General features: G+C 52.4%; 1 protein-coding gene across 1 annotated transcript in view; it reads left to right on the forward strand.

The window, feature by feature from the left end:
- PTPRN2 (protein tyrosine phosphatase receptor type N2) overlaps nt 1-25206 on the forward strand; it is a gene marked incomplete at its 5' end in the record, with an annotated part of 716488 nt that overhangs the window by 440543 nt on the left and 250739 nt on the right. The window contains 1 exon segment of the mRNA XM_055084697.1: nt 15298-15362. Coding sequence (XP_054940672.1) covers nt 15298-15362 — 65 coding nt within the window.

Raw genomic sequence — 25206 nt, forward strand, 5'->3', positions numbered from 1 at the left:
GTTGTGGCCTCTCCCGTTGCGGAGCACAGGCTCCGGACGCGCAGGCTCGGCGGCCATGGCTCACGGGCCCAGCCGCTCCGCGGCATGTGGGATCCTCCCAGACCGGGGCGCGAACCCGATTCCCCTGCATCGGCAGGCGGACGCGCAACCACTGCGCCACCAGGAAAGCCCCTCCTGTTTCTTTTATTGTCTTCTGCTGTGTAGATTGTGTTAGTTTTATGTTGTTCTCAAGTGAGTTGGAGATGATATTCACTATTTTATGTTCTTCAGACTTTTCAAAAACAATTTGGATCTGCATATTTCTAATTATCAACTTCAGGAATTAAACTAATTATCTCCCCTTAAGAGGGCATTGAGGACATCTGACACCCATATTTTATAGTATGGAGGCCTGATTAACTTCATGCTCACCTTATCAAAAGCATGCCTTTACCAGTGTCTGTGCTAAAAGCTTAAAAAAAAAAGTATAAGAAAACTCAGAACCTAAAACTGCAACAGTGTGTCTGGAAGAAGGCTTTTGTAGGGGCAGGTTGAAGGCCTTATGGCTGAGAATCATCAGAAAATGTGTTGATGAGGAATGTCGCTGTTTAGATACATTTTAATAAAAACAGCTTTGTCAGATTTCACTGAAATTTGCTTCAGGAAAGCCAATTACACAGTGAAATTGGTGGAAAATCTTATTATTATGAGCTCCTAGCCCTTGCTCTACCTGCTTACTTTAATGTCTAGAGATAAACGATAAGAAGACAAATTTCCATCTCTCCTAAGCACCGGGGTCCCCCCCCCCATCACTTTTATTGAACTAGCAGTTTGCCCAGATCCATGCATGGAAAATTGCTGAAGATAAACACTGTATTTTAAATTCCTCCAGGCAACCAGGCAGACTGGAAAAAATCATTTGAACAAATTGAAAACTGAAATGTTGATATCAGATATTAAATTAATATAAGTGAGATTGAAACAATATCTAATTAAAATAATTTGAAAAATGAGTTGGAAATTGAAGCTGACATAGCTTTTACCAGCTTGTCATTGTTGTCACATTGCGGTGAAGCTCTGTCCTCACCGAAGCCCAGCCCGCTCTCGGGAGACTTCACAGGACACCGGGCACATAAAAGCCTCCTATATTCACTCAGTCAGGGCTGGAAGACAAGGCCTGAAGGACCTTTCTGGGGGCCGAGCGGCGGGGGTCTGACACATTGGCTTCTGTTTCCAAGGGAGGATGGCTCTCAGACGTGCATTTCCGCATTTGAGGCTGGACGAGTTCAGTGCTTCGCTTCACACAGGCAGTAAGGAGAGAAAGGGCAGGTTTGGAACGCAGAGTGGTGAGGCCGCTCCCCGCTGCAGGGACCCCACGAGCGGGCAGGATGTGCGGCCCCGGGGCGCGCGGGGCGTCGCACTCTGGTGCCGAGCAAAGGCTCTGAGGACGGGGTACCACGCTGCTCTCCAGATGCAGACGGGGCAGCACCTGGTGTGTCTTTCCTGCTCCTCTCACAGCTGCTTTGGGACCATCCGTGCATCTCTGCTTATGAACCAAAGATGACGGGAGGGGAGCCGTTTGTGGCGTTGAAACGCGCACTTCTTCGTGATCCCAGGCGTCCTGAAGCGGAAGACGGCCTGGAGTCCGGACGCCTGCCTATAGCGCCTACAGCCACCCCGAGGGCCTCGGGGAGGAAGCGCACGTCCACCTGTCTGTGAGCTGGGGCGCTCTGGGCTGTGCTGCAGCCCCAGGCTGCTCCCTGGGGCCGAGGCGTCGGACGCAGGGTCTGCAGGACCCTGCCAGTTGTGGGTGGAGGGACCTCGACCGGGCTCTGGCCGCACCAGGAGGAGGGGTTACTGATGCTCCGTCTTACGATCCAAACAGGAGTTCCTACAGCAGGTTGCACGCAAACGTTGAATAATCCGACGCTTTTATACCCCCATTTGCATACAGGTACAGAAGATTGCTGATCACCTGATGTCTTACGCACTTCATGTGTATCATTCCCCCAGGTTTTGCTCAAGCTCACTTAAGCCTGGAGCAGTGGGGGATGGGGTGGGGACTTCCCAGAGGATGGCTGGGGTTTCCCTGCTTCACCAGTGCACTGAGAGAACTAGATACTGGGACTGATCCTCATTCAGAAAACAAGCAAAAATGCCGGAACATGAAGATAAAAAGAGACCATTTGAAACATATTAGGTATCTGGCAACATTGAAATCCTTAGAGATCCCAATTAAGTGAAAGCCGGAGCCTGGGACATAAGGGAGAGTAATGTGGACCTTTATCTTGAGGGTAGTTTCCAAACCAGGTGAACTTGAACTTTAGTATTCATGACTCCATAGACTGTGGAGGACACAGGAGGAAGACCCAGGGTGAGACTAACACAGTGGGGCTGGTGAGGACCCGCCACAAGCAGCCAGGACTACCTCCAAACCACAGGGGGTGACAGCAACCCCTGACCGCCCCGTTTGACCCCGAGGATGGGAACTGCCTGTTTCCCGAGCTGTCACCGGGTATGGGGCTGGCACTGGGCACTCGCAGCCCCACAGGAGTGTGCCGTCCGCCTGCACAGCCCCTGGTCACCCCAAACCCCAAGCAGGCAATTCAGTTTAAACTGGTCCCAGGTTGGCAGGGATTCCAGAAGCCTGGAAGAAGGAAGTGCAAATCCTTTGAAGGAATCCTCTGTTTTCTCTGTCCTCAAAGGATTCCCACAGTTAAAATCCCGAGAAATAGGAATTTCAGAACATGCTGGAGAATAAGGCACCATGAGAAAGGTCACCTGAAAGCATGGACAGAATGAAACCTTAGACACTGACTAGTAGACACGGAACATGAATTCAAGAATCATGGTCTGTTTAGAGGAATACAAGAGAGAGAAAAAATATGACCTAAAAATGTCATATTAAAAATGACCATTTTTGTCTTAAAGGTGACCAAAAATACTTTTTAAAAGAATAGAATTTTTTTAATGAAAGATACAATTATAGACATTTTAAACTCAGGAGGTGAATTTAATGACAGATTAAATCTAGTTGAAGAGGGAATTAGTGAACTAAAAGATAGAACTGAATAAATTATCCAGGATGCAGCCTAGAGAGAGAGAAAGAAATGGAAAATATGAAAAGAAAAATGGTAAGTATTCCTAGAACACAAAGGAAGAAAATCTTTTATACACTTACTCGGAGTTCCAGAAGAAAGCAGAAAGTGGTCAAGCTGCAATGTTTGAAGATATAATGGCTGAAAAAGCCTGTCACTGATGGAAGACACCAGTCCTCAGATTCAAGAAGTCTATTAGAGTGAAAACAATTCCACACGTAGGTTCATAACAGTGACACTGCAGGACACCCAAGACAAAGAGAGGATCTGAACAGCAACCGAGGAGAAAGACAAGTGATGCCGGAAGGAATGAGAATTTGATTCATGGCTGATTTCTCAGCAGCCAAAATGAAACAGATGACAGGAGAGTAGTGTCTTCCTATTACTGAAGGGAAATTGTTGTCCACCTGGAATTGTACCAAGAGACAGCATCTTTCAAAAATGAGGGCTTAACAGAAAATACGGTTGAACAATGATACTTTATAAAAAAAAAAAAAGAATTTGTCACCAAGAGGTTCTCATTTAAGTTAATTCTAAAAGATTTACTACAAGCAAAAGAAAATAACCCCATAAGGAAGACCTTGAGTGCAGAAGGACTAATGAGCAAAGGAAACAGTAAATGTGGGAATGCAGCTAAACAAAGTATACTGTTTGAAATAATAATGGTTTGTGAGGCCAAAACAAGGGAGGATTGAAATAGTGATCGTGAAAGCAACAGTATTTAAACTGCCATCACTTAGGGTCTTTGTAATGTGTAGGAAGAGAGCATGGATCTTTACTAACGTGAGCATTTGCTACCTGTGGGTAATATAGTCTCTGGGAAACCACTGAAAAATAGAAATAGAGAATATAACTTTCAAACATAAAGACAACAGAGGGTGCTAGAAATAAATTCAAATATGTCAGAAATCACAATAAATGTAAGTGAACAAAAATTCCAGTAAAAAACAGAGATTTATAGACTGGAAAAAATATATAGGTATATGTTCTTTTTGAGACAAAGGTAAAAGAACACAAAAAGATACATATATATATGTATATATAGAGAGAGAGAGAGGGAGAGAATATATATCAAAATGGAAATTCAAAAAATATAATCAATAATAATGGATAATAGAAATACTGAAGTATATTTTAATACCCTGAAGTATATTTTAATACTTGGGAGTTTGCTTTAAAAGCAGAAACTTGAGAGACATTTATTGCTTCAACTGTTCATATTAGAAAAAAAACAAGACTTAAATTAATTAAGTTTTTAATTTAAGAGTTAGAAAAAGAACAATGGCATAAACCCAAGTAAAGTGGAAGGAAGGAAATAAAAAAGATAAAAGGAGAACTGACTGAAATAGAGAACAAATATAAAACAGAGAGGATAAGCAAAGCAAAATATTTCTTCTTGGAAAAAACTGATAAAATTGAAAAATCTCTATCATAAATGGTCAAGATAAAAGAGAGAGAAAGCAAAAACTATATTGGGAATTAAAAGTGGAATGTAAATAAAGATGCTTTAGTGTATAAAAGGATAGCAAGAGGGTGAACAATGTTGTGATAGTTTATTTGAAAATTTAGATAACATAACCAAAATGAAGAAATAGAAAACTTTAATAGTCCTATAACCAAAGAAGAAATTGAGTTTAGAGGTAAATGTCTTCCCATGAAGGAAATGCCAGGCCCACATATTTTATAAGTACACGTTCCTTCTACACATTCAAATAAACCGCGTCTTACACAAAACATCCCAGGCTCCTCAACTCATGAGTTAGGATAACCCTGATACCAAACTCGACAATGACAGTGCAAGGAAGAGAAATTAGAGATGGATTTCCTTCAGAAACACAGATACACAAACTAAACCAAATACAAGGAATTAAATCTAGCAATTTATTTTTAAAATACATCATGAACAATGTAAGGTCCAATATTAGAAAGATAATGAATGTAATCTACCACATGCATAGATTAAAGAAGAAAAATCATGTGGTTATCTGGGTAGATGTCGATAAAAATGTTTGCTAAAAGTTAGCATTCATTCATAAAAAAATGCTTAGTAAAGTAGGATGAGTTTGTTAACTTGATTTTAAAATCCTACAGAAATATCATACTTGATAGTGAAACATTGAAAATATCCCCTTTAGCACCGGAAATCAGACAAAGATGTGTGCATCCACTACGTTTATGAAGTGTTTTACAGAGGGTCCCGTCAACTTGCGGTAAAGCAGGAAAAGAAAAGAGAAGGTGGGGTTAGAAAGGAGGAAACAAACCCATTACTTTTTATAGGCCATCTCGTTATTTACTCAGAAACACAAAGGAAAATCCAGATAAATTAGTCAGATAGTTGAGGGTTGTTATATATGAAATCATGTGCAAAAATCAATTGTATTTCTATACTTTAAAAAGTTAGAAAATATAGTTTTTAAAACGATAATTGTTTACCATAGAATGAAAAAGAGGTACCAGGAATAAATATTTTTATATGCAAGACCTTTATGGAGAAAATTATAAAACTTTATTGAAAGATGTGAAAGAAGGCCTTAACACCTGGGAAGATTTACCTGCTCACAGGTTGAGAATAATGATGTTACTTCTCCCAAACCTCCAGATTCAATACAATTTTAACAAAAATCTCAGAAGATTTATTTTTTTATTGTGTTTTATTTTTTATATTTTTCTGGAAACTTGACAGGCTGATTCTGAAGTGTATTAGAAAATGCAAAGAGCCAGAACTGGCAGGGCACCCCTGCAGGAAAGCAGGAGAGTGAGAGGCTGCCGTGCTGTGATGCAGCAGGTACCAGGTACTGGGGCATGTGAGATGGGGCGGGTCTGGGCGCACAGAGACTGGGGGACCCCGAGCCCAGGAGGCCTGGAAGTGGGCCCTCCTGTGGAATTGATTGCTGATGGAGTTGGCATTGCAGACTGGAGGGAAGAAGGGCCTTCTCTGTAAATTGTGTGGCAAAAACTAGGTGTCTGCTTAGAAAACAACCTCTCCTCATCCACAGAATCAGCTCCCAGAGGTAGGACTCCCCTGTGAAGGGCAAATCTTAAAGCTTTTAGAAGAAAATACACAATGATATCTTTATGATCTTGAGGTAGAGGAGAATTTTTTAAACAAGATACCCGAAGTGCAAACCTTAAAGAAAATGATAAATTAGACTGTATTAAAAGTAGGAAATGTGAAATAAGCCAAATCACAAACTGAGGTAAGGCAGTAACACATGTAACTGACCAAGTATTCGTGTGCAGAATGTCTCAAGACCCCCTACAAAGCAATAAGAAAAAGACCAACAGCCCAAGAGAAAAATGGGCAAAAAACACCACAAGAATTTCATATAAGAGGAAGCAGGAATGGTGAACAAACACACAAGGTGCTCAGCCTGATCAGGAATGGAAGACACACACCTTGAAAGCACCAGGAGATACAATGTAACAGCTACCAAATGGGCAAAAATGTTTATCTACAAACTGGTGAGGATCTGGAGCTGGAGGAACGCTTGTGAGCTGATGGCAAGCGCGGAAATTGGTGAAATCACCTTGGGACTCTATGTCCTAGCGATTCTACTGGAGAGCATTCTCTCCACCTGCCTGGAGATGGGCAGGGATGCTCATGGCCACACCATTTGAGAGGCAGGTGAAGAAGAAACAGGCCCGTGGTCCCCTTGATTGGACAATTGACTGGAAAAGTCAGTTAGGATGTGCTGAATGTATTAATGCAGCCAGAGAGCAGTGAAAACACACAAACCACAGCCAGCGCAAGACCCAGTCGGGCCTCAGAAATGCCAGGGTCAGCACAAGAAGCAAGTTGGAGGAGGACCTGTTTGACGATGTTTCATCTCATTAAATTCGGACCCAGCAAAAGCAAACACTGTGCGCATGTGTGAGAGAAAGTCTGCAGAAAAGGAAACCGTCATCCCAGAATTCAGAGGAGTTACTACGTCTGATGGGGAGGACTGGGTAGGGCCATGATGGATGCTCCGAGTATCAGATGCAATTGAAACGCTGCATGTCTGTTGCAGAGGGTGGGTAACTGAGCGTTTGCTGTCTTATTATTCTTTATAACCAATATATATTTTATAAAGTGTCTACTCTTTAATTAAATACCGATATAAAATATTGATATTTTTGAATTACAAATTAACAAAACAATATTTCTAACAGTCAAGAGAACGTCCCCATGAGTCGGCAAGGGAGATGCTTTCCGGGAACCTGTGACACACATTTAAACATGTGGTGTATTTCATATGGACATAAACCAATAGGCATTTATTTTATCTCTTTATCAGCAATGTTGCTCTTTTCTCTCTCAGCACGGGGAGCCTTGGGTGATGTGGAAACGAGCCCTGTTGCATCGTGTAAATGTGTCAGGTGGCATCTCCTCAAAACAGAAACCCTTTTAGGAAGCCAGAGGGCGCTGCGGCCCCTGATGGGGCGGTGCCTGGAGGCCCGACTCTGGTGCCAGGCCTCACCGCAGGCACAGGGACACGGTGATGCAGGCTCTTTGGGGACGGCCAGCTCCGCCCCCTTTGGAGACCAGGCTGAAGGTGCAGAGGAAGCTGCCGTAGCTTCCGTCTGCAGCACTCCCCCACCCTCCTCCTTCCCTCCCTGGGAACGAAGCCTTAAGCGCTGTCTCTGGTTTTGGTGTATTTGTGTCAGGGAAGCAGTTATGCTCCGGGATTATTTCAATTCTTTCTGACAGTTAGCAAAATCAAATCCGCAAATATCGTGGCAGCTCGCTACTGTAGGTGCCTCAACGTAAAGTGACGGACAGAGGACTCCTGCCGGGGCCGCGCTGTCACGGGCGGGGCTGCGATCACAAGAGCCACCAAGCGCCCTCCTGCGGCCGCTCAGCCGGGTCTGGACGGCCAGTCCCGCGTGGGCTGCGTCCCACTCGGGCAGTGGGTGCCGCGTGGGACGCGGCAGGCTTGAGCCGAGGAGCCTGAGGACGTCTGCGCTGCGTGCAAGCTGGAGCCAGAGCTCACAGCAGGGCGGGGGGAGACCCTCCGTCGTGAGGCTGCCGTCCCGTAGGCATCCTCGGACTTTTTTGGGTCGACGCTTTATTCAAAAACTGGAACTGCGGGTGTGGAAAAGCTCCCCGCAACACACACACATATGTGTGATGGTGATAACCTGGTGATTCATGGTCATGGTAAGAGTAACAGGGCAGAAAACACCAGTAGGGCCTGAGTTCGCTTGTTCGTTCCACGCATCACGTCCGGTTCCCTCGGTAAACAGACCCCGAACGCCTCCTGTGTGCTGACGCTGTCCTGAGCCTGGGCCCACCCTGCCTCACGGGAATGTCCTGTCTGTTGAGCTACGTTCTAGGCAGGAAAGCAGATAAGTAAGCGCACATTCTGTTGGCTGGGGATAATGGCTCTGGGGAAAAGTAAAGCCGGGCTGGGAGGGGAGGACCACACGGGTGCGGGGCGATTCGATACTGGGTGGAAGTAAGGTGGCTTTAAACCAAGACGTGGAGGAGGCGAGTCATGTGGACCCAGGCGCCCAGGGAGCAAACGGCAAGTGCAAAGGCCCTGAGGCAGGAGCGCCCCTCCCCACCCCTGGGAACGCTCAGGCTGGAAGGAGCACCGCAGCGGTGGTCGGGGGTGCCAGCGGGGCAGCGCCACCTGAGCGTGAAGACCTTGCACCTGTGGCAGGGACCTGATACTTGACCGTGAGTGAGGGGTCCCCGCAGGAGAGGATGACGTGACCAACTCGCATTGTCACGGGGCCACTGGGCTGCCTGCTGGGAATCAGCTGCCCCAGTGTTGGGGACCCAGGCCGAGCACAAACCAGAGCCCCACACTGGGTTTCTAATAGTGAAGAGTCTGCATCAGGCTAACGAGCTGTTGACGTTCTACCTTTATACTTGGAAAACATATGTTCATAGTGAAAAAATGTTTAAATATGCATAAAGCTATGGGTTTTGTTTCTGAAAACCAGCCAAATATAAAAGACAGCTGGACTGAATTATTATCTTGCATGTTTGGGTGTTGTCTTAATGAGTTAGCAGAGTTTGGGTGGGTAATGAGTTAAAGCATACACAAGCCCTAAATTATAGCGCATTTATTTATAAATGTACTTTCTTCCCTTTGTTTCACAAAATCACTGATAATATTGTTTAAAGAACATTTTCATAAAATCTATGCATTTAGACAGAAATGATCCAGCTGTAATTGTATACACGTATATAAAATGCGAAAGTATTTTCATCAGAAATATAAAATACATATGAAATTGCAAATTAAATTTATATACTTCCAAAAAGGCATTTTTAAAAAAATTCAAAAAGAACTATTATCGTTATAAAACAAAATATAATTAATAAACAGCAAAGCTTTAAATCTAAAGTATTAAAATATAGCTGAATTTTTTATTCTATTTTTTGAAGATGTAATCAAATTGTAGTTATTTTTATAAAAATAAAGTACGTGCGGTTTAGCTTCAATATGCATCTGGTTGCCAACGTGATGAACCAGGAGCATAATTTGTGGCGTTCCATCCAGACTGACATACGGGAAAACTGGTAACCGACAGGTGTCATTCCAGTTGCAAAATGCTTTTCCGCCGCTGCAGGTACCGCGACGGTCCGTGAAAACTTGCAGAACAGCAAACCGAGATGCAGGGAAACGCGAGAGTTGGGCATGCAGCCCCGCTGGGAAACGGGGCCTCTTCAGGCACGAACCCTTTGCTTTCTGGCTGAGAGGCAGGTTTGACAAGTTAATTAATTTGTGTCTCCTCTCCGCCCGCCCCCCGCCCTGCACTCCTTCCTGCCCTGCCGTTCAGACCCTCCCCGGCCCCTCCTCAGCTCAAAACCCTGGCGGCGTTAGGTGGCAGTAGCGTGTTGCCCAGAGGACACGAGGGTGTGCAGCTCAGCCAGGGTGACCCCGTCGATGACGGGGTCAGCACCTCCGCTCGGGTCCTGCCAGGGGCCCCGTCCCCTCACCCTGCGGGTCTGCAGGGCACAAGCTGCCAGGGCCCCTGGGGTATGTGCCTCAGTGCGGCCAAGCCCAAAGCGGGGGCTCGGCCCGGTGCCTTCCACCTGTCCCCTCGGGCAGGTGTCGGGCAGCTCCCCTCTGGTCCTGGGAGGACTGCTTGCTCACGTGGCCGCCTGCTGTGAAACACCCCCTTGGCCCCGAGAGAAAACAGGGGAGGTGCGGGCAAGATTGCCCAGAGCGCCTATGAGGGGCCAGGCACCTGGAGCGTCGGGGTCAGCCTTCTCTCAAGCCTGCTCCCCTTCCCAGGACTGAGTTCAGGCCGACAGGTTCCAAGCAGGTGGGAGTCTCGACGGGAGCGTCGAGTCTCGTCCCGGGCTGGTGACCGGAGGCCGTACGATTTCAATAAGGCTGATCCCAGGGCGTGGGGGACAGTGGGTCCAGTCAGTGGCCCCCGAACGGTCCGGAGTGTCCACTTCTGCAGACGCCTCTGGGTGGGACCAGGTGCAGAACGGATGCGTGTCTCTTAGAGTGGAAACACGCAGGGGATGCAGATCGGTACCCCAGGAGCAGTGCTTTTGGCTCTGCCAGAAGCCGGCTCCACCCTTTCCCTAAGGACCCCAGCCCCCTGGTGTCCGCCCTCGTGCCTTCTAATGGGCCACGGCCGTTAAGTTGTCCCTGTAGCAATTTAGATCACAGAAGAGACTTCTGCACACCCTTTCAGGTTAAAATCACGAGGATAAAGAAAGAGGCAAAATTATTCCACTGTAGCTACGTGTTTAAATTATATGGAATGCTGCATAAATTGTCAAGTGCAAAGAATTATTCTGATAAATTAAAATACTAATTAAATAGGCGATTGCAGAATTTTGAGAACATTGTAAGGTTCTGTTCCTCCAGGTAATTTGCATATCCTTCATCTAGTGAATTTAATTTTAAAGGACTTCTTTTTGTGTCTGGAAACCCTTTTTGTCTCCCGTGAAGATAAGAATGGGCTTTAGGCATTGTTCTCGCCTTTATTAAAGCAGCTCCTCCCGGGGTCTCTTAGTCCTGGCCTGCTGGCGGCTCGCGCCCACCAGCTCGGGGTCTGCATTTGGTCATGAAAATAACTTGGAGCCGACATTCGACAGAACGTGTAGCCACAGCAAAGCTTTTCTTTTCCCCTCAAAGGCCTCAGCAAAGCCTGAAAAAGTGGCAGTGAGTTTCACGCCCCGGTGGAGGGTGATGCTGCAGTTAAACGTGTTTCCAGAGAGAAGGAGTGGTTGCTGGCCGGGAGGGGAGCACGGGGGTTGGTGCCCGTGAACCAAGTCTGAATGCCTGATGGGGGTCACGGCGTACATCTGGGTTAGGGATACGACCTACGAACGTACGAGATCCAGTCCCACTGAGCGGAAGGGGTGGGTGAGAGGAAGTCCGTGCAGCCGTGCAGGGAAGTCTCAGAGGAAGTATACACAATGGTGAATGATGCTGGGGAAGATCCCGGAATGGCCTGAGAGTTACAAAATGTGCTCAAGACTGCTGGGCTGGTTGCTCTTTTAGGTCAATTTGGGCTAAAATAAATAAATATAGATAAACAACAAACAAAACCCCAAAAGGGCTGTGCTTAAGATAAATTGTATACCTTTCACACATGCTGGAAAAAAGGCACCATTACAGTGCCTCTCTTTGGCTACCATCCCCACCAATGAGAAATTTCAAAGAACGAAAAAATTAAAGAGCGAGACAGGCTCTGTTGAAAAGGACTTGATGCCCAAGACCGAGAAGTTCGCAAAAGAGCATGAAACCACAAGCAGTGGGTTGAAGTCCCACGGACGCGCACGTGCCAGCCGCCAAGGGGACTTGCAGGTGTGACTGGAAACCGCATCAGCCGTCTCTACGGGGCTTTCTCGGCTGAGGGCAGGCGGATGGGGGCCCTGGTGGGTTCTCGGAGGGCCCCAGCTCCAGGCAGCTCCTCGGGGCACCGTCGCCCTCTGGACGAGGATGGAGGTGGACGCCAAGGTGCCGTGAGTCACGACTCCAGCTCGAGCTGTTAGGAGGTGCCACGGCCTCGGGAGGCTCCCGCGGGCATCACGGCAGAGGCTCCTCGTGTAGAGAGCCCCTGGTGGGGACACAGCCTCAGCGAGAGATGCCGAAGGGTTATGCTGTCCTTGGAAAATACAAGGACACGTGGGCAAAGGGGTTTGGGGGGCAGATTCACCACTTGCTGAACGACAGCTGCTACAGAGCAGAACCTGTGCGTCAATGTGAAGCTGAACGGTGGTGACCGGTCCTCCCCGCAGGGTGCCGCTCCCGGGTCTGCCCTGGGTGTGTGAGCGCCCACGCGTGCGGTCATTTGGAGGAGGTCCACTTTGGGGAGGGGTGCTTAACACCCTGCGTCATGTGAGGAACGTAATAGGATCGAAGGATGGAGCAGACATTGCAAATCGAAAGAGAACGGGGACAGACGTGGCGTCCTGAGTCAGGTGACAGGGATGGGCCACCTGCCCCGCCTGATCCATCACACCTGCGGAACAGGTGACGCTCCTGAGACTACCGTAGCGGTTAATGGAACGACCGGGAAGACAGTGCTCCCTCGTGCTGATGCTGGAGGGACGAGGTCACGTCCGGGCCGCGTTTCAGTGGATCCCGGACGCCCTGACTGCCGGCAGGACACACCTCCAGCACGTGCGACCCATCCATCCCAGGGCTTTCGTTTCTCAGGAACAATTCCGTGGAGTGCTGTGTCAGTTCCCAGTGACAAACCCTTAACGGACGCAACCCCTTGTCAGCACGAGTCTGGGTCCCTGGGCTCCCTGGCTGGACCCTCAGGCAGGACGTGGACCCTGAGAGGCGGTCAGCCCGGAGGGTCCGCAGTGGCCGCACTTGGGGACGGGTCACCTTGAGGGTGAAATGACATCACTTTCCAAGGCGACGCCCATGGTTTTCCGAGGATGATGCCACCATCAGGAACGTTGCTCAGGTAGGCTCCGGGGTGACCCTCCAACCGGCTGATGCCCCTTCTAGAAGTTTCTGCTTTGTCCGAGGTGCCCGTGCGAAATTTTCTGGTAGAAACGAGGACGCGTGTCTTTCCTCCGCAGCCTCTGAGGCCATGAGCTGAGGTCGGTCAATAGTGGGCCCCGTTCCCACGACGGTGGCTGGAACAGCCCGACTGCAGACGTGTTCAGATGCGGGGAAGTACGCATTTTAGAATCAAGGAAACGTGACATGTTAAGACCTAGACTTTGGGTAGAAACAAAGTACTGTACGTATGGGGCTGGAGCCAGCTGGACCGGTTACTGGGGCTCGTTTGTACTTTCTCAGGAATTTTCTGAGCCGGTTATTAAACACAGCCATTATGAAAAATCAAGTTTTACACACTTGCAGTTAATTACGTTAAAGACAAAGGGCCTCGATACCCAGCCAGTCGCCTGTACGTTTCACCACCACCGGGCGCTGCGGCGCCCCTGCCCCTCCGCACCCCACTCGGGGGCCCGGAGCTGTGTTCACAGAGGGGAGAGGTCGGGGGCGTGTCCGGCAGGGAAGCGGCTGCCAGGGCCTGGGGCGAGGAGCCAGCCCAGACCCTGGACTGGCCGGTGGCAGTGGTGCTTGGGGGACACAGGGAAGCTGTGCTGAGACTGACTCTCCCGCCATGTGTGGAACGGGGACAGGGCCCAGGCACAGAACCTTCTGCACGGCGTCGGGGACGGAGGACAGGTCTTCGGGCCGCGAGCAAGGCCCACAGTCACCTCGAGGCTCCGCGGGCTTGTGCCAGACACAGCCAGGACCTGTCCCTCGTCCCTCAGGCCCGTCCCCGCAGCCGTAACACTGCCCGCCCGGTGGGGGCCCATGGCGGCCGAGCCTCAGGTGTCTCCACCTGGCTTTCCCAGCAGGTTTGCTGACCCCTGGACTGGGTCATCTGCATCTTACTGCCCGGCTGGTTTGTTCATTCCTGAGCCGGGAATGCCTGTCACTTCTCGGCAGCAATAGTGGAGTACTTTTAATTTCCATCCTTACTTTGTGCTTTGTGTCCCTCAGCCTATTGAAGACTCACGATTATCCCCGAGGAGCCTGTCATTCAGCAAAATGCCTCCTTTGTTCACAGGGGAACATGAAAATCAATTGCTTTATACTCTATCTCTTCAGAATATTCTCCTCCATTCAAGGTCTACCTTTGGGCCACTGCCCCCTCCCTGCCCCTCTGCACCCCCAGCTTAGAGGCTCTTAAAGTGCTGGTGCTCTAACCCCAGGTTGGCGTCTGCCCCCCCCCCCGCCCCAGTGCATGCATAATTACCTAAATGTAAGAAATAACGTTGGTTCGTTCAAAGGAAAACTTTCTACCAGACGATGAGAGAGCCCCAGAGGCGGGGGAGGCAGGCCATAGCAGGATCCGGTTTGTATCCCTCTGAAAGATATAATTTTATTACCCAAGACTAACGTAGGTGTTTTACAATAAGAGGTGAAAGTAATTGCTATTTTCTTGCTATCTCGTTCTGCATTAATCACAGTTGCAATGCACTCTTCCTTCTTAGGGTTTGCAATAAAATCTATTTTTTCTGGTTTTCATTTCCAAAATGACAGGGGCTTTATCCGAAAGAATACTTCTACAGAATCGTAAGCCAAGGTCAATTGCTTTGTGACACACTTCCTCTCCAAGAGGTGGGGACCGCAGGTTTGCCGTGCGAGCATCAGGATTAACTGGGCTTCCTCTCCGGCTGCTAATGGTTTCCAGGGCTCAATCCGCTTGGTCTGACACGGAGGGTCATTTATTCTCGGAGAGTCTTCCTCGCTCTAAGTCAGGAGCAAACTAGGATGAGGGTGGATTGTGGTGGAGGCAAACTATTATGGGATGTTCTCCTGGGGCAGGAATAAGAGGGGTACGGCAGCTCCCAGGACTCACGGAACGAAGGCGCAGTTCAGTCTTGCCTGTTAGCGAGTCTGTCTTGTGAACGCGGAACGCTTGTGAATGGAACCCAGTTGCCAATGATTATATACTTGTAACCATCATATCGTTCGAAAGTAAGGCTCTACAGTTTGCAAAGCAGGTCTGCCCACCATTTCTCAACCAGTCTTCACAAGGATGCTGTGAATGTCCTATGGACGTTCTGTGGGCAAATCTGGAGGGACTCACGTCCTGGCCCTACGTCTGCCGGCCCCTCGGTGGGGAGCCCCCTGCCCCGGTTTCCGCCCCAGCCTTGTCCACAGCACCCGTTAAAATGGCGATGTGGCCATGGAAGTGTCTGCAGGGGGAGATGCTCAGGGTGTCTGGAGAACGCTTGCCTCTCAAAGCTGACCGCTTACTTCTTAATTTCCCCTCACAGCCGACAACAAGGACCAACTGGAAAAAATGTCTGGACTGAGGGTTCTTCAGACCGGAGTCGGCTCGGTGAGTAGCTGCGGGCAGTGCGGTCCGGGCGGCCTGGTGGCCTCGGGCCGGGGGCAGAGGTCAGTCGGCGCCAGGCGGGGGGCTGTGGTAGCGAGGCCCCCCGACGTCTGGGCCGGGTTAGTCCTCCCGTCCCGTCGGCGGAAGTGCTGATGCGCCGGGCCACGCTCGTCTGACGCTGTTTGGTTGCCTTTGAAATCGTGATTCGGTGTCTCCCCAAGAAAAAGCGGTCATGGCTAAGAAAACATTGGATCCTTCGGAAACACGTACTTCCTCCTTCAGACGATTCTCAGTTGCTGAGTCTGTACAGCAAGAGAAGTTGCCCTTTCCCCTGGGCCCGGTGGGCACGCTTTTGTCTTCCTTGTTAAAGACGTGTGTGGGGTGGGATATGAGAGCAGGATGACTGCTGATAAATTTAATGACCCTCAGAGGCGTCGTGTCCCAGCGTCATCGTGCTGGCCTCAGAAGCAGGTACTTGACCACACTCTCCATCAGCAATTAGAGCCGATGGCACTCAGCCCAGGCCCTGGCGGGCGCCCGAGCCCCATATCACGGGCAATTAATGAACTGTACGCGCGACGGCGGACGCGACTCCTCTCGGGGGTGGTTGTCTGTGCTCGCGCGTCTGAAACCCCAGATTTCACGGCACCCGCCGTGACAGTAATTCACTATTAAGGGCGCTTATTTACGACGCTCCTCGCCCAGGGCGGAGGTGCCCCCACGGAGCCACTCGAAGGCCAGCCGCTGTCTTTGGGGGAGGCTCTGCGTGCGCGGCCGTCACGATTCCTGGCTCTTGAAATAAGAACTTGTTTAGTGGCTGGTCCTCCGCAGACGGAGCCTCCAGCTCTGCAGGCAGCGGGCGGGCGCCTCGCCAGGGCGCCTCGCAGCGGGCGCTGGCCTCGAAGTCACCGTGTTCCCGGCACGCGGCGGGCACGGCGCGGACAGGAAGCTCGGTGGCCGCAGACTCATCAGAGCACGGGGCTGGGTTCATGAGGCTTTGACAGCTGAGGAAATCCCGGTCTTTTCTCCCGAAACTCACCGTAACTTTGGCGGCCGGAGAGGGGGAGGGGGACGCCGGGAGTCTGTGGGTCCCTAAGACCATCTGTACCCCATGGGGTGCAGTGACTACTAGCGGGAAGGGCCAGAGGGCTCGGAGGATGCAGGCCCACGGCGGGAGGTTCTGATCCGCGGCCCCTGCCCTCCCCCTCGTCCCTCGGCCTCAGCAGGTGTCCTTCCTGCAGGAGCAGCCCTGGTGCCCAGCGCCTGGGGGCAAATCCAGACTGACTCGGGTTAGGGCCTTTGGTGCTCCGGGGTCAGAGGAAGCTCAGGCGCTGGGCCTAACCCTAACCCCTCCCTGTGCGTGTTCCGTGGAAGCGGGCTGGGCCGCCCTGGAGCAGGGGGCAGGCAGGGCCAGGGGTGGGAGACGCAGAGCCGGGGACTGGGAGATGCCTGGAGCCGCCCGGTCCTCCGCCCGCCCCGCGGTTGCGGTTCCTGGGCAGCGGGGAGGGTGGAGGCCGTGTGTTAGGCCTTTGCAGACTCATCCCACTGGAGGCCACAGGCACAGATCCCAGAGGAGGGAGCTCACTGCCCACGACCCCCCTCGCGCCCAGCAGGCAGCGCCCAGCGCACGCACACACGGCCGCCCCGTCTGTGACCTGCCGCCTGCATCCCTGCACGGAGACCCGCGCCCCCCTCGGGGAGCCCACACCCCTCCCTCGGGGGACGGCGCCCCCCACGGCCTCCTTCCCGTCCTCTCTCCTGCGTCGCCACTGCTCCGTCTTCCTGGCCCCATCCGGTCAGCGCACAGATATGCTCCAGTGTTTTCCGATTCACTAAAGCGAAGGCTCCTGGGACGCTGGTCTCACCACGTCCGCGCTCTCACCTCCCACTGGCTCCGTCTCCTGCATCGCAAAACTACCCCCACGTGTGTCCGTATCCCTCGTGCGGACGGACACGTCGGCACCTGTTTGCTCCTGACACCCGGCCAGGCCTGGTCCCCGCTGTCCACCGGACGGTCCACCGCCTGCGGCCCCAGGACCTCAGTTGCCGGCCCATCTGCAGTGGTCACCGTCCTGAGCGTTGCCCACTGACCTCCTTCTGAAGCCCGGCTGCGCTGAGTGCCTCTCCCTGTGGGATCTGCGTCTCCCCAAGGCCATGGCCTTTATATTGTTTCTATGATGATGACCCCAGAGCCTACCTGCAGCCGGGCCCATTCGCTGTGTTCCAGGCGCGCACAGCCGCCGACCCCTGCCTTTCTGTCCTTGGAGACCTGTGACGCGTTCCCCGAGCCTGGGCAAAGCAGGGCTCTTAATGTCCCGCCACCACCTGGCTCTGCCCCCGGCTCCTGGGCTCAGAAGTGAAAGCTGGTGGCGTGCTGTCCAGGAGCTTGGAGCCTGGGCTGCCCTCGGCTTGTCTGTGAAGATGACAGCCTAACCTCAGAGGGGCATCCTCTGCCTCTTCCAGGCGCCCGTCTCACGTGGGGGCAGGAGGTCCCGCCTAGACTGGGGGTGGGAGACCGGGGGGTGGGGCACAGGGCAGAGCAGAACCCCAGCTGCACCACTCCCGCATTTTCATCGAGTCTGATCCGCTTCCTCTCTGGTCCCCAGGTGGCCAGGAGTCTGACCTCACCCTCCCTGGGGGCAGAAAACGGCCACCTCCCAGACCATTTATTGATACTTCAGTCACCGATTGAAACGTGGCAGTGAGAGGCCTGCCCACCCTAGCTCTCCCTGAGCCGCCTTTGTCTTCTTAGGGCCCCAGGGGTTTCCTTGGTCCACGCCGACCAGCTCTCCAGTCTCCTGTCCTCTTCCACGTGGCAGTTTTCCATTTCAAAAGGCAGTTCTGCTGTCGGTTTTGAAGTTGTCTGAGGTCATTCTGATGGGTTCTCAAGCCCAGAACCCACATTCCATGCAGCTTTGCCTGACCAGTCTCCGGTCCGGATGGAGGGAAGGAGCGTTTGTATATTTGGAGTGAGTTTGGGATCGTGAAAACGGGAGCAGAGATATTTTTTAAAAGCTAACAATACTTCTTTTTCTAATGTTAATTGCCTCCTGCAGTATTGAGCCTGATTTTGATGCTTCTGATTTTCTTTGAAACGTATTTGATACGAATGTCTCTGCTAATTCCTGACTCTGGAAAGTGAAGCAGAGTTTGATTCCTCGAAATCTAACAGCATTTACCGAATGTCTCCCTGGTGCTTGTGACTGAACATGTGATGACATATAGCGGAATTAAAACCTTTTAAGCCAAATGGAAATATCTCAAAACAAAATTTAAAGGAAAGGAACAGACTACAGTAGACACACACGTTCCTGATAGACTGGTGGTATTTTGACGTATTTCAGAATCTAATTTCTGATATCTTGAAAGTATTCACATTTTTTCAGCTGAATAAAGTCACGTTTCTTCCAAAGGGAAATTATGATATTCCCAAGAAAAACGCAAATATTTGGAAGAAGAATAGACGACTGTCCCCAGGCGAGCATTTCCACGAGTATGGCTTCCAAGGTGTATCTGAAATAAGCCATGACTTCCTAAGTTCTTGACAGTGTGATGAACGCAGTATGGTTAACGATTAACCTGCCCACGTCTCAGCGGGAGTCTCGGTGCGGCTGCGGGAGGCTCGGGGCTTCGACAGGGAAGCCCCGAAGCAGCGCGTTCCCGGTGCAGACACCCTGCTCAGCCCCGGACGGGCTGCCTCCCAGGCAAAGTCAGGCAGGAGGGGACAGGCCTCCAGGCAGGTTCTGGAAGAGAGAGGAGGAGGTTTTCCTGGACCCGTTGAGGGTCCTCGGCTCCCAAAGGTAAACTGGTGAAGACAGAAAACAGGAGCAAAGCAGCACCTTTATTTAATCTGAGTTTCACGGGACACATAAGGGAGTGAAGCCTGCAGGCGTGGGTAGACCGGGCGCCTTCTGCTGGGTTGGTGGGGAGGGCCAGGGGGCGTGGGGAGCCGGGGTGGGTCTGCAGCAAAGCGGGTGCAGGGCGGGCACAGCTCCCACGAGGGTCTCGGGCCTGCTTCGGGGAGAAGGGGGTGGACGGCTGGAGACACCTTCGGCCGAGGTGTCGTGTTTGGGGCAGTGTGTCCTGCACCCACCACTCATGTCGTGGGATGTCAGGCTTGGTTTCGGGTACTTCAAAGAGCCCTGGGCTTCCAGAGCTCTGCTCTGTGGGGGCAGGAGGCCGTGGAGCCCCAGCAAACTGCCGTCCATACGCTGGTTTAACCCGCTGAGCTTCCCTTGCCTCAGTCACCGTTTGAGGTCCTGGGTAGGACTTTGTCCAGAGAAAGGACTTTCGTGGCCAAGACTGTGTCCATCCGCAGAGTCCCTTGAGCGTCTACGAATCCGTGGTCGTGCTCCTTCCGCCACAAATCAGCGTGACGTTGTTGGGCGACGTGTGTGTTGGTGGGTGTGTGTGCCTGACAGCCGTCCCGTGAGACCGCGCAGGTGGGACGGGGGTCCGTGATGGGCGTCTGAGAAAATGGCTCGTTTCCTCTGCAAACCCCACTTGGTCATCGCCTGTCTGCTGGAAGGGATGCTGCTGCTTTAATGGGCGTTATCAAAACCTGAGCCCAGTGGTCTAGGGATTTCTGAGAGCAACTGGGCATCACACGTCAGTGGGCAGAGAAATGCAGGCGGGGATGGCCCGAGTCACGGGGACCCTCGGGGGAGCCAAGTGTCCGGCCGAGTCCCCGGAGACCCGACCACAGGTCTGGTTGGACTCGGGGGATGACTTGATGTCGAGGGCCCTTTGCCAAGGTGTGAAGAAGGCACAGAGTAACCCCACCCCCCGCGAAGACGGTGGGACGGAGCTCCACGTGGTCACCAGGTTGAGGGGAAGCTGCCACCCCCACGTGTCGCTTTTCACGCGTGGCGGGAGCCGGCACCTGCCTTTAGCACGCTTAGTAAACGCCAGCGGGTGTGCAGTCGGGACTCACAGGTGATGGGGCACTTGGCTTGCGGGAGTGCGTTGTGGCCGCGTCAGCGGTGACTGGCTCTCGGGCCGGGGGGGCGGATAAGTTGGCGGTGAGGCAGGAAGCCCCGTGGCAGCTGGGGGCCGGGGGGCGGACGCGTCGGAGGACCCTCCAGCGAGGAGCCTGCGGGTACCCTGTAACATCCCGGCATCCAGTCCGAAGCCTCATCCTTGGAAGTGGTTGCAGAGGTGCTCACGGGTAATAGTCTTGGTTCTTTAATAAAATCAAAAGTGCTAACACTTAAACTCGACTCTTAGAAAGCAGCATGACAGTGGGAATCTATTGCTTTAAAAAAACTTACCCTTCAGATCAGTAATCATACTCCCAGAATTTTATCTTAAGAGTATCATTCACCAGCTAAGAAAAGGAAAAAACAAAGCTTTGGAAAAACCAAAACTGACCTAAGTATGAAACACAGGAAGGTGGGCTTCCCTGGTGGCGCAGTGGTTGAGAGTCCGCCTGCCGATGCAGGGGACGCGGGTTCGTGCCCCGGTCCGGGAGGATCCCACACGCCATGGAGCGGCTGGGCCCGTGGGCCATGGCCGCTGAGCCTGCGCGTCCGGAGCCTGTGCTCCGCAACGGGAGAGGCCACAACAGTGAGAGGTCCGCGTACCACAAAAAAAAAAAAAAACCACACAGGAAGGTAACTAATTATATTATAGTAATCAAATAAACGGATTTAGTGATTTCACTAAAAATTGTTGTGACACCTCTGAACTTAAGGGCAGCTGTGTGAAAACTGTCTGTGCCCACAGATCCGGGCTGGAGGACCACGTGCAAACGTGAGGTCAGCTCTAGAACGGGGTTGGTGGATTATAAGCGAGTTCTGCCCTTTTCCAAAATTTTTGTTAGTACCATTTTTTAACTTTTTATTTTGAGATCATTATAGATTCACTGGAAGTTGCAAAGGCGGTATAGAGGTGTCCGTGTACACTTCACCAAGTCTCCCCTGTGGTTACATCCACATAATACTAGGACGGGAGTCAAACTGGGAGATGGATATCGGTTCAATGTGTGCGTATAGTTCTTGGTCGTTTTATCTTCAATACCATTTATTAGTTTTAATAAAGAAAAAACATGCAACCAAAGTAACTGAGCACATACTCGCTTTTAAATAAGTGAGGACCCGAGAGGAAACGCCACCATGTGTGAGCGTGGTGCGGCTCCCAGGTGGCTGTAGAGAATGTTTCAAATAACTTGAGTCACCACATATTTATGAATACGGTGCTGTGTCTGTATGTACAAGCAGGACGCAATAAGTAATTAAAAATATCCTGGGCTCAGATCAAGGCCCATGTTTGGAAATTCAGGAGGAAGAGCCGTGGTGTGTGTGGACAGCAGAGGGGCAGGAGAGGCCTGGAGAGATCCCCCCTGACGCCCGGGCAGGTGCAGAGCTGTGACAGGTGGAGGATGGGTCTTGTCAGACAGAGACAGAGCCGCGGACTCAAGAGTGCGTGAAGGAGAAGTTGTAGCGTTTGCAGCTCAGTATAACGAATAAGGCGGAGACGGTGTCGGAGCGGACAGGGTCTCTCGGGTAAAGCCTCCGAGTTGAGTTTGAGGTGATGCCGGCTGTTCCCAGGGGCGCTCTGGAACCGTAAGGACCCCGGGGCTCCTCGGCGGGGCTGCCGTCCACCCTCCACCCCGGCGGCTCCCGCACCCCTGCCAGCCTACGGCCGGCTGCGCCCAGAGGGCAGAAGGTGGGCACCCGCGGTCACCCGGGGCGAGGGGTGTCCTCAGCCTCCAAGGGCCCTGCCCTGGGCCCGTCCACGTGGGCTCTGGCTCCTCAGCGTTGTAACTGTGTGCCCATCCCCTTATTTTATTCGAATCTGTGTTTCTAGACAGAGAGCACTGATGTTTTTTCTTCTCAATGCAAAATGTGCATCAGTCCTAAGAGAAGCTTGTTTACTTGTCAGTATTCCTAATTTATGTTTGAAAAGGGAAATCTGCATGAAATTGCATTGAACTATTTGCAGCGGCCTGTCCGAAGCTGCCCCGAGGATTCCCCACACGGGGCTGAGATGTCGTGATAGCGGTCAAAGTTCAGGGGCAGCCGTAAGGCCCCTTCCTTGGTGACACATCCCCACCTCTGCTGGCTGGGCCCCCCCGGAGCTCAGCACCCTCCGCCCAGCGCAGCCCTAGCCACCGCTCTTCATACCCTTCTCTTATTTCTCAAAAGTGAAGAAAATCACACGCAAATACGTTCGATATAATTAACTGCACTTGACGTATTGACAAATTTGAGTTTATTATTAAACGACGTCCTTTTCTTCTGAAATGCTATATAAGGCAGCCTGTCACGTGGGCCCACGGGTGTCTTTTCAGTACTTTTCGTGATTTAAAGCGGGCGAGGTGCCGTGTGATGAGGCAGTTGCTATAGTGACAGATTGGATTTTTATTCAATATCAAGGTAAATAGTCACGGAAAATGAAACAAGTATCGTCTGCCTGTGGCAGCGGCAGCTCAGGTGTCCCCCCACCCCCCTTTCTGACATTTCAGCCATGTTTTTCTAGAAAGTGCGTGATGTGTGTCTCCTTGCCAGGCGTGGCCGTGGTCCGGCTGGGACTGGACGGTCGTCCCCCTAAGACACGGAGGGGCCGTCCGTCTCAATAACGTGTGAGCAGCTTCTGCCACGCAGCCGGGTAGCGTGGAATCAGAAGTTAATTTCCATGTAAAAAGCTGAACTCTGGAGACGCTCATAAGAGCCCTAGGAATGTAATATTCCAGAAACCCCTTTTCGATCCTCAACCCGTAAGACTTGGAATTGCTTGAAAGAGGGTGAAGAAAATTAGAGGCAGGCACACCGGGCAAACCCCTCCCCGCTGCCCAGCTTCCTAGGGAGCAGCGGAGGTGCCAGCGCGCCGGGCTCGGTCGAGCCGTCCTGGGCGCCCCACGCGCATCCCGTCCAGGGTCCCGCCAGGCGGACACGCTTCGCGGATGCGGAACCAGGCACAGAGGAGTTCAGGTCGGAAACCCCCCTCCAGGTGGTCGCCTCCAGAGCCGGAGCCTCGTCCCTGAATCGAGCCCGAGGCTCGCCGGCCTTGAAATCGGAGAGTCTTGAGTCCCGCCTTTTAGCGAAAGGATCCCAGAGGCTCCCGTCACCTGGAGATGCGTCCACTGGACGGTCAGCCTCAGAGTTGGCTTCCGGTCTCCGGCCCACAGATGCCTGTCCTCCTGGAAGCCCCACACCAGCCGCCGACGCGTCCTTGAACTCTTGCCCGAGGTTCCCGTGGGGGAGGGTGAGTCGGGGGTGCGTCACTTTGCAGGAGCTGCAGGAACCCGGGGCTCAGGCCCACCCTAATGACCTCACTGTAACTTGATCCCTCTGTAAAGGGCGCTTCCAGAAGTCCTGGGGGTCAGGACTCCACTTGATCCATGCTGAGCGGGGACACCGGGATCCCGGAGTCGGGGGATGGGGGAGCTGCTCCGGGCGGATCGCTGAGAAGGTGCGTGTCACCCAGGGCTCCCCCGTCCCCTCCCTCCTGCCCGGCTCCTCCGTGGCGTTCCCCAGAGCGTGCTGAGTGCTGCGAGTTCCGGTCTGTCTCTCGGCCTGTGAGCTCCGGAGTGAGCCCCACGTGTGCCTCTGTCGCCCGGTGCCTCCTGACACGTGGCGGGAACTCAGTAACCCCTGGTTGGGACAGTGAAGCGTGAGCCCTGGGCTGCAGGTGGACACCCCCCCCCCCCCCGGCACACGCCGATTCATCGTGCTGGCTCCTTCCTGGGTCACTCGACTGCTCTCCTGGTGCTTCGGAACCTCCGTGAAAGCTGCGTTGCTCTGGAAAAGGTTTCCTCCTGACCCGGGCCCGCTTCCTCTGTCATCCCTGAAATAACAGAGGCCCCTCTTCTATGTTGGCCCCAAGGCAGCTGTGGCCCTTCTTTCTCTGACTCTGACCACCCCAGGCCCCATCTCCATGACAACTGATGTGAATCCCTTAATTGCTGATCTGAATACTTCCCCTCTGCTTTATCCATGGGTTAAGATAAAAAGGCTGTTTGCACCCATGTGAAATAATTAGTAATCAACGTAACACAAAGTATAATCAAGTGCCAAATTTAAAATAATCTCACGTCGAAACAGATATGCAGCCAATGCCATGGTGGCGAGCACGGCAGAGGTGAGTGTGGTTTATCAAGATGGTCCCCTCCTCTCCTGCAGTGGGAACGGGGCCCACCACACAGGCGTCTCCTTGCAACTGGGCCTCATCCCTCGGTGTCCCTGGCACCGGCAAGGCCACTGGTGTTTCACCAGCAGTCAAATGCCTCAACCCGCATCTAAGCAGAGTGGTTACAGGTGGGAAGGGCGGCTGGTGCTGGAACGGTGGCCCCAGGCCGGGGCTCGGTCCTGGGCAGCATCCGTGGAAGTCAGAGGTCCCATGGGCCCAGCAGTACCACCCACTCCCTTTACCTGGACTCCGGGGCACAGTGCCCTCTCTGTGGCTCCGCTCCAGGCCCTGAAATCGGTCCACGAAACCCCACCCTCACTGGGGCCACCAGGTCCTGTGATGTCTCTGCATCCCTCCCAAATGGGACCCTATTAATAAGCCTCGGTGCCCGTGTTACCCCATGTCACCGCAGGGGTAGCATCTGCAGGACTGGCCTCGTGACCTGCCCTTGTCCTGCGGGGCTGCCCACAACTGGCGGGTGGCCCTGAGCCCTGGGGTCCTGCTATCCAGCAGTCTCTCGCCCAGACCGGGCCGCCACTGACCTGGGTGTCAGGGTCCCAGGGCTTCTGTAACAAAGCGCCACAAACTGGGGGCTTAAAACAACAGAAATGCGTTCTTTCGCAGTCCTGAGGCCAGATGTCCAGAATCCAGGTGTCGCAGGGCCACGCGCCTTCGGGGGTTCCGGGGGAGGGTCCTACCGCCTCTTCCTGCTCCGGGG

This window comes from Physeter macrocephalus, chromosome 5 (assembly GCF_002837175.3).
Source record: "Physeter macrocephalus isolate SW-GA chromosome 5, ASM283717v5, whole genome shotgun sequence".
Taxonomy (NCBI): Eukaryota; Metazoa; Chordata; class Mammalia; order Artiodactyla; family Physeteridae; genus Physeter; species Physeter macrocephalus.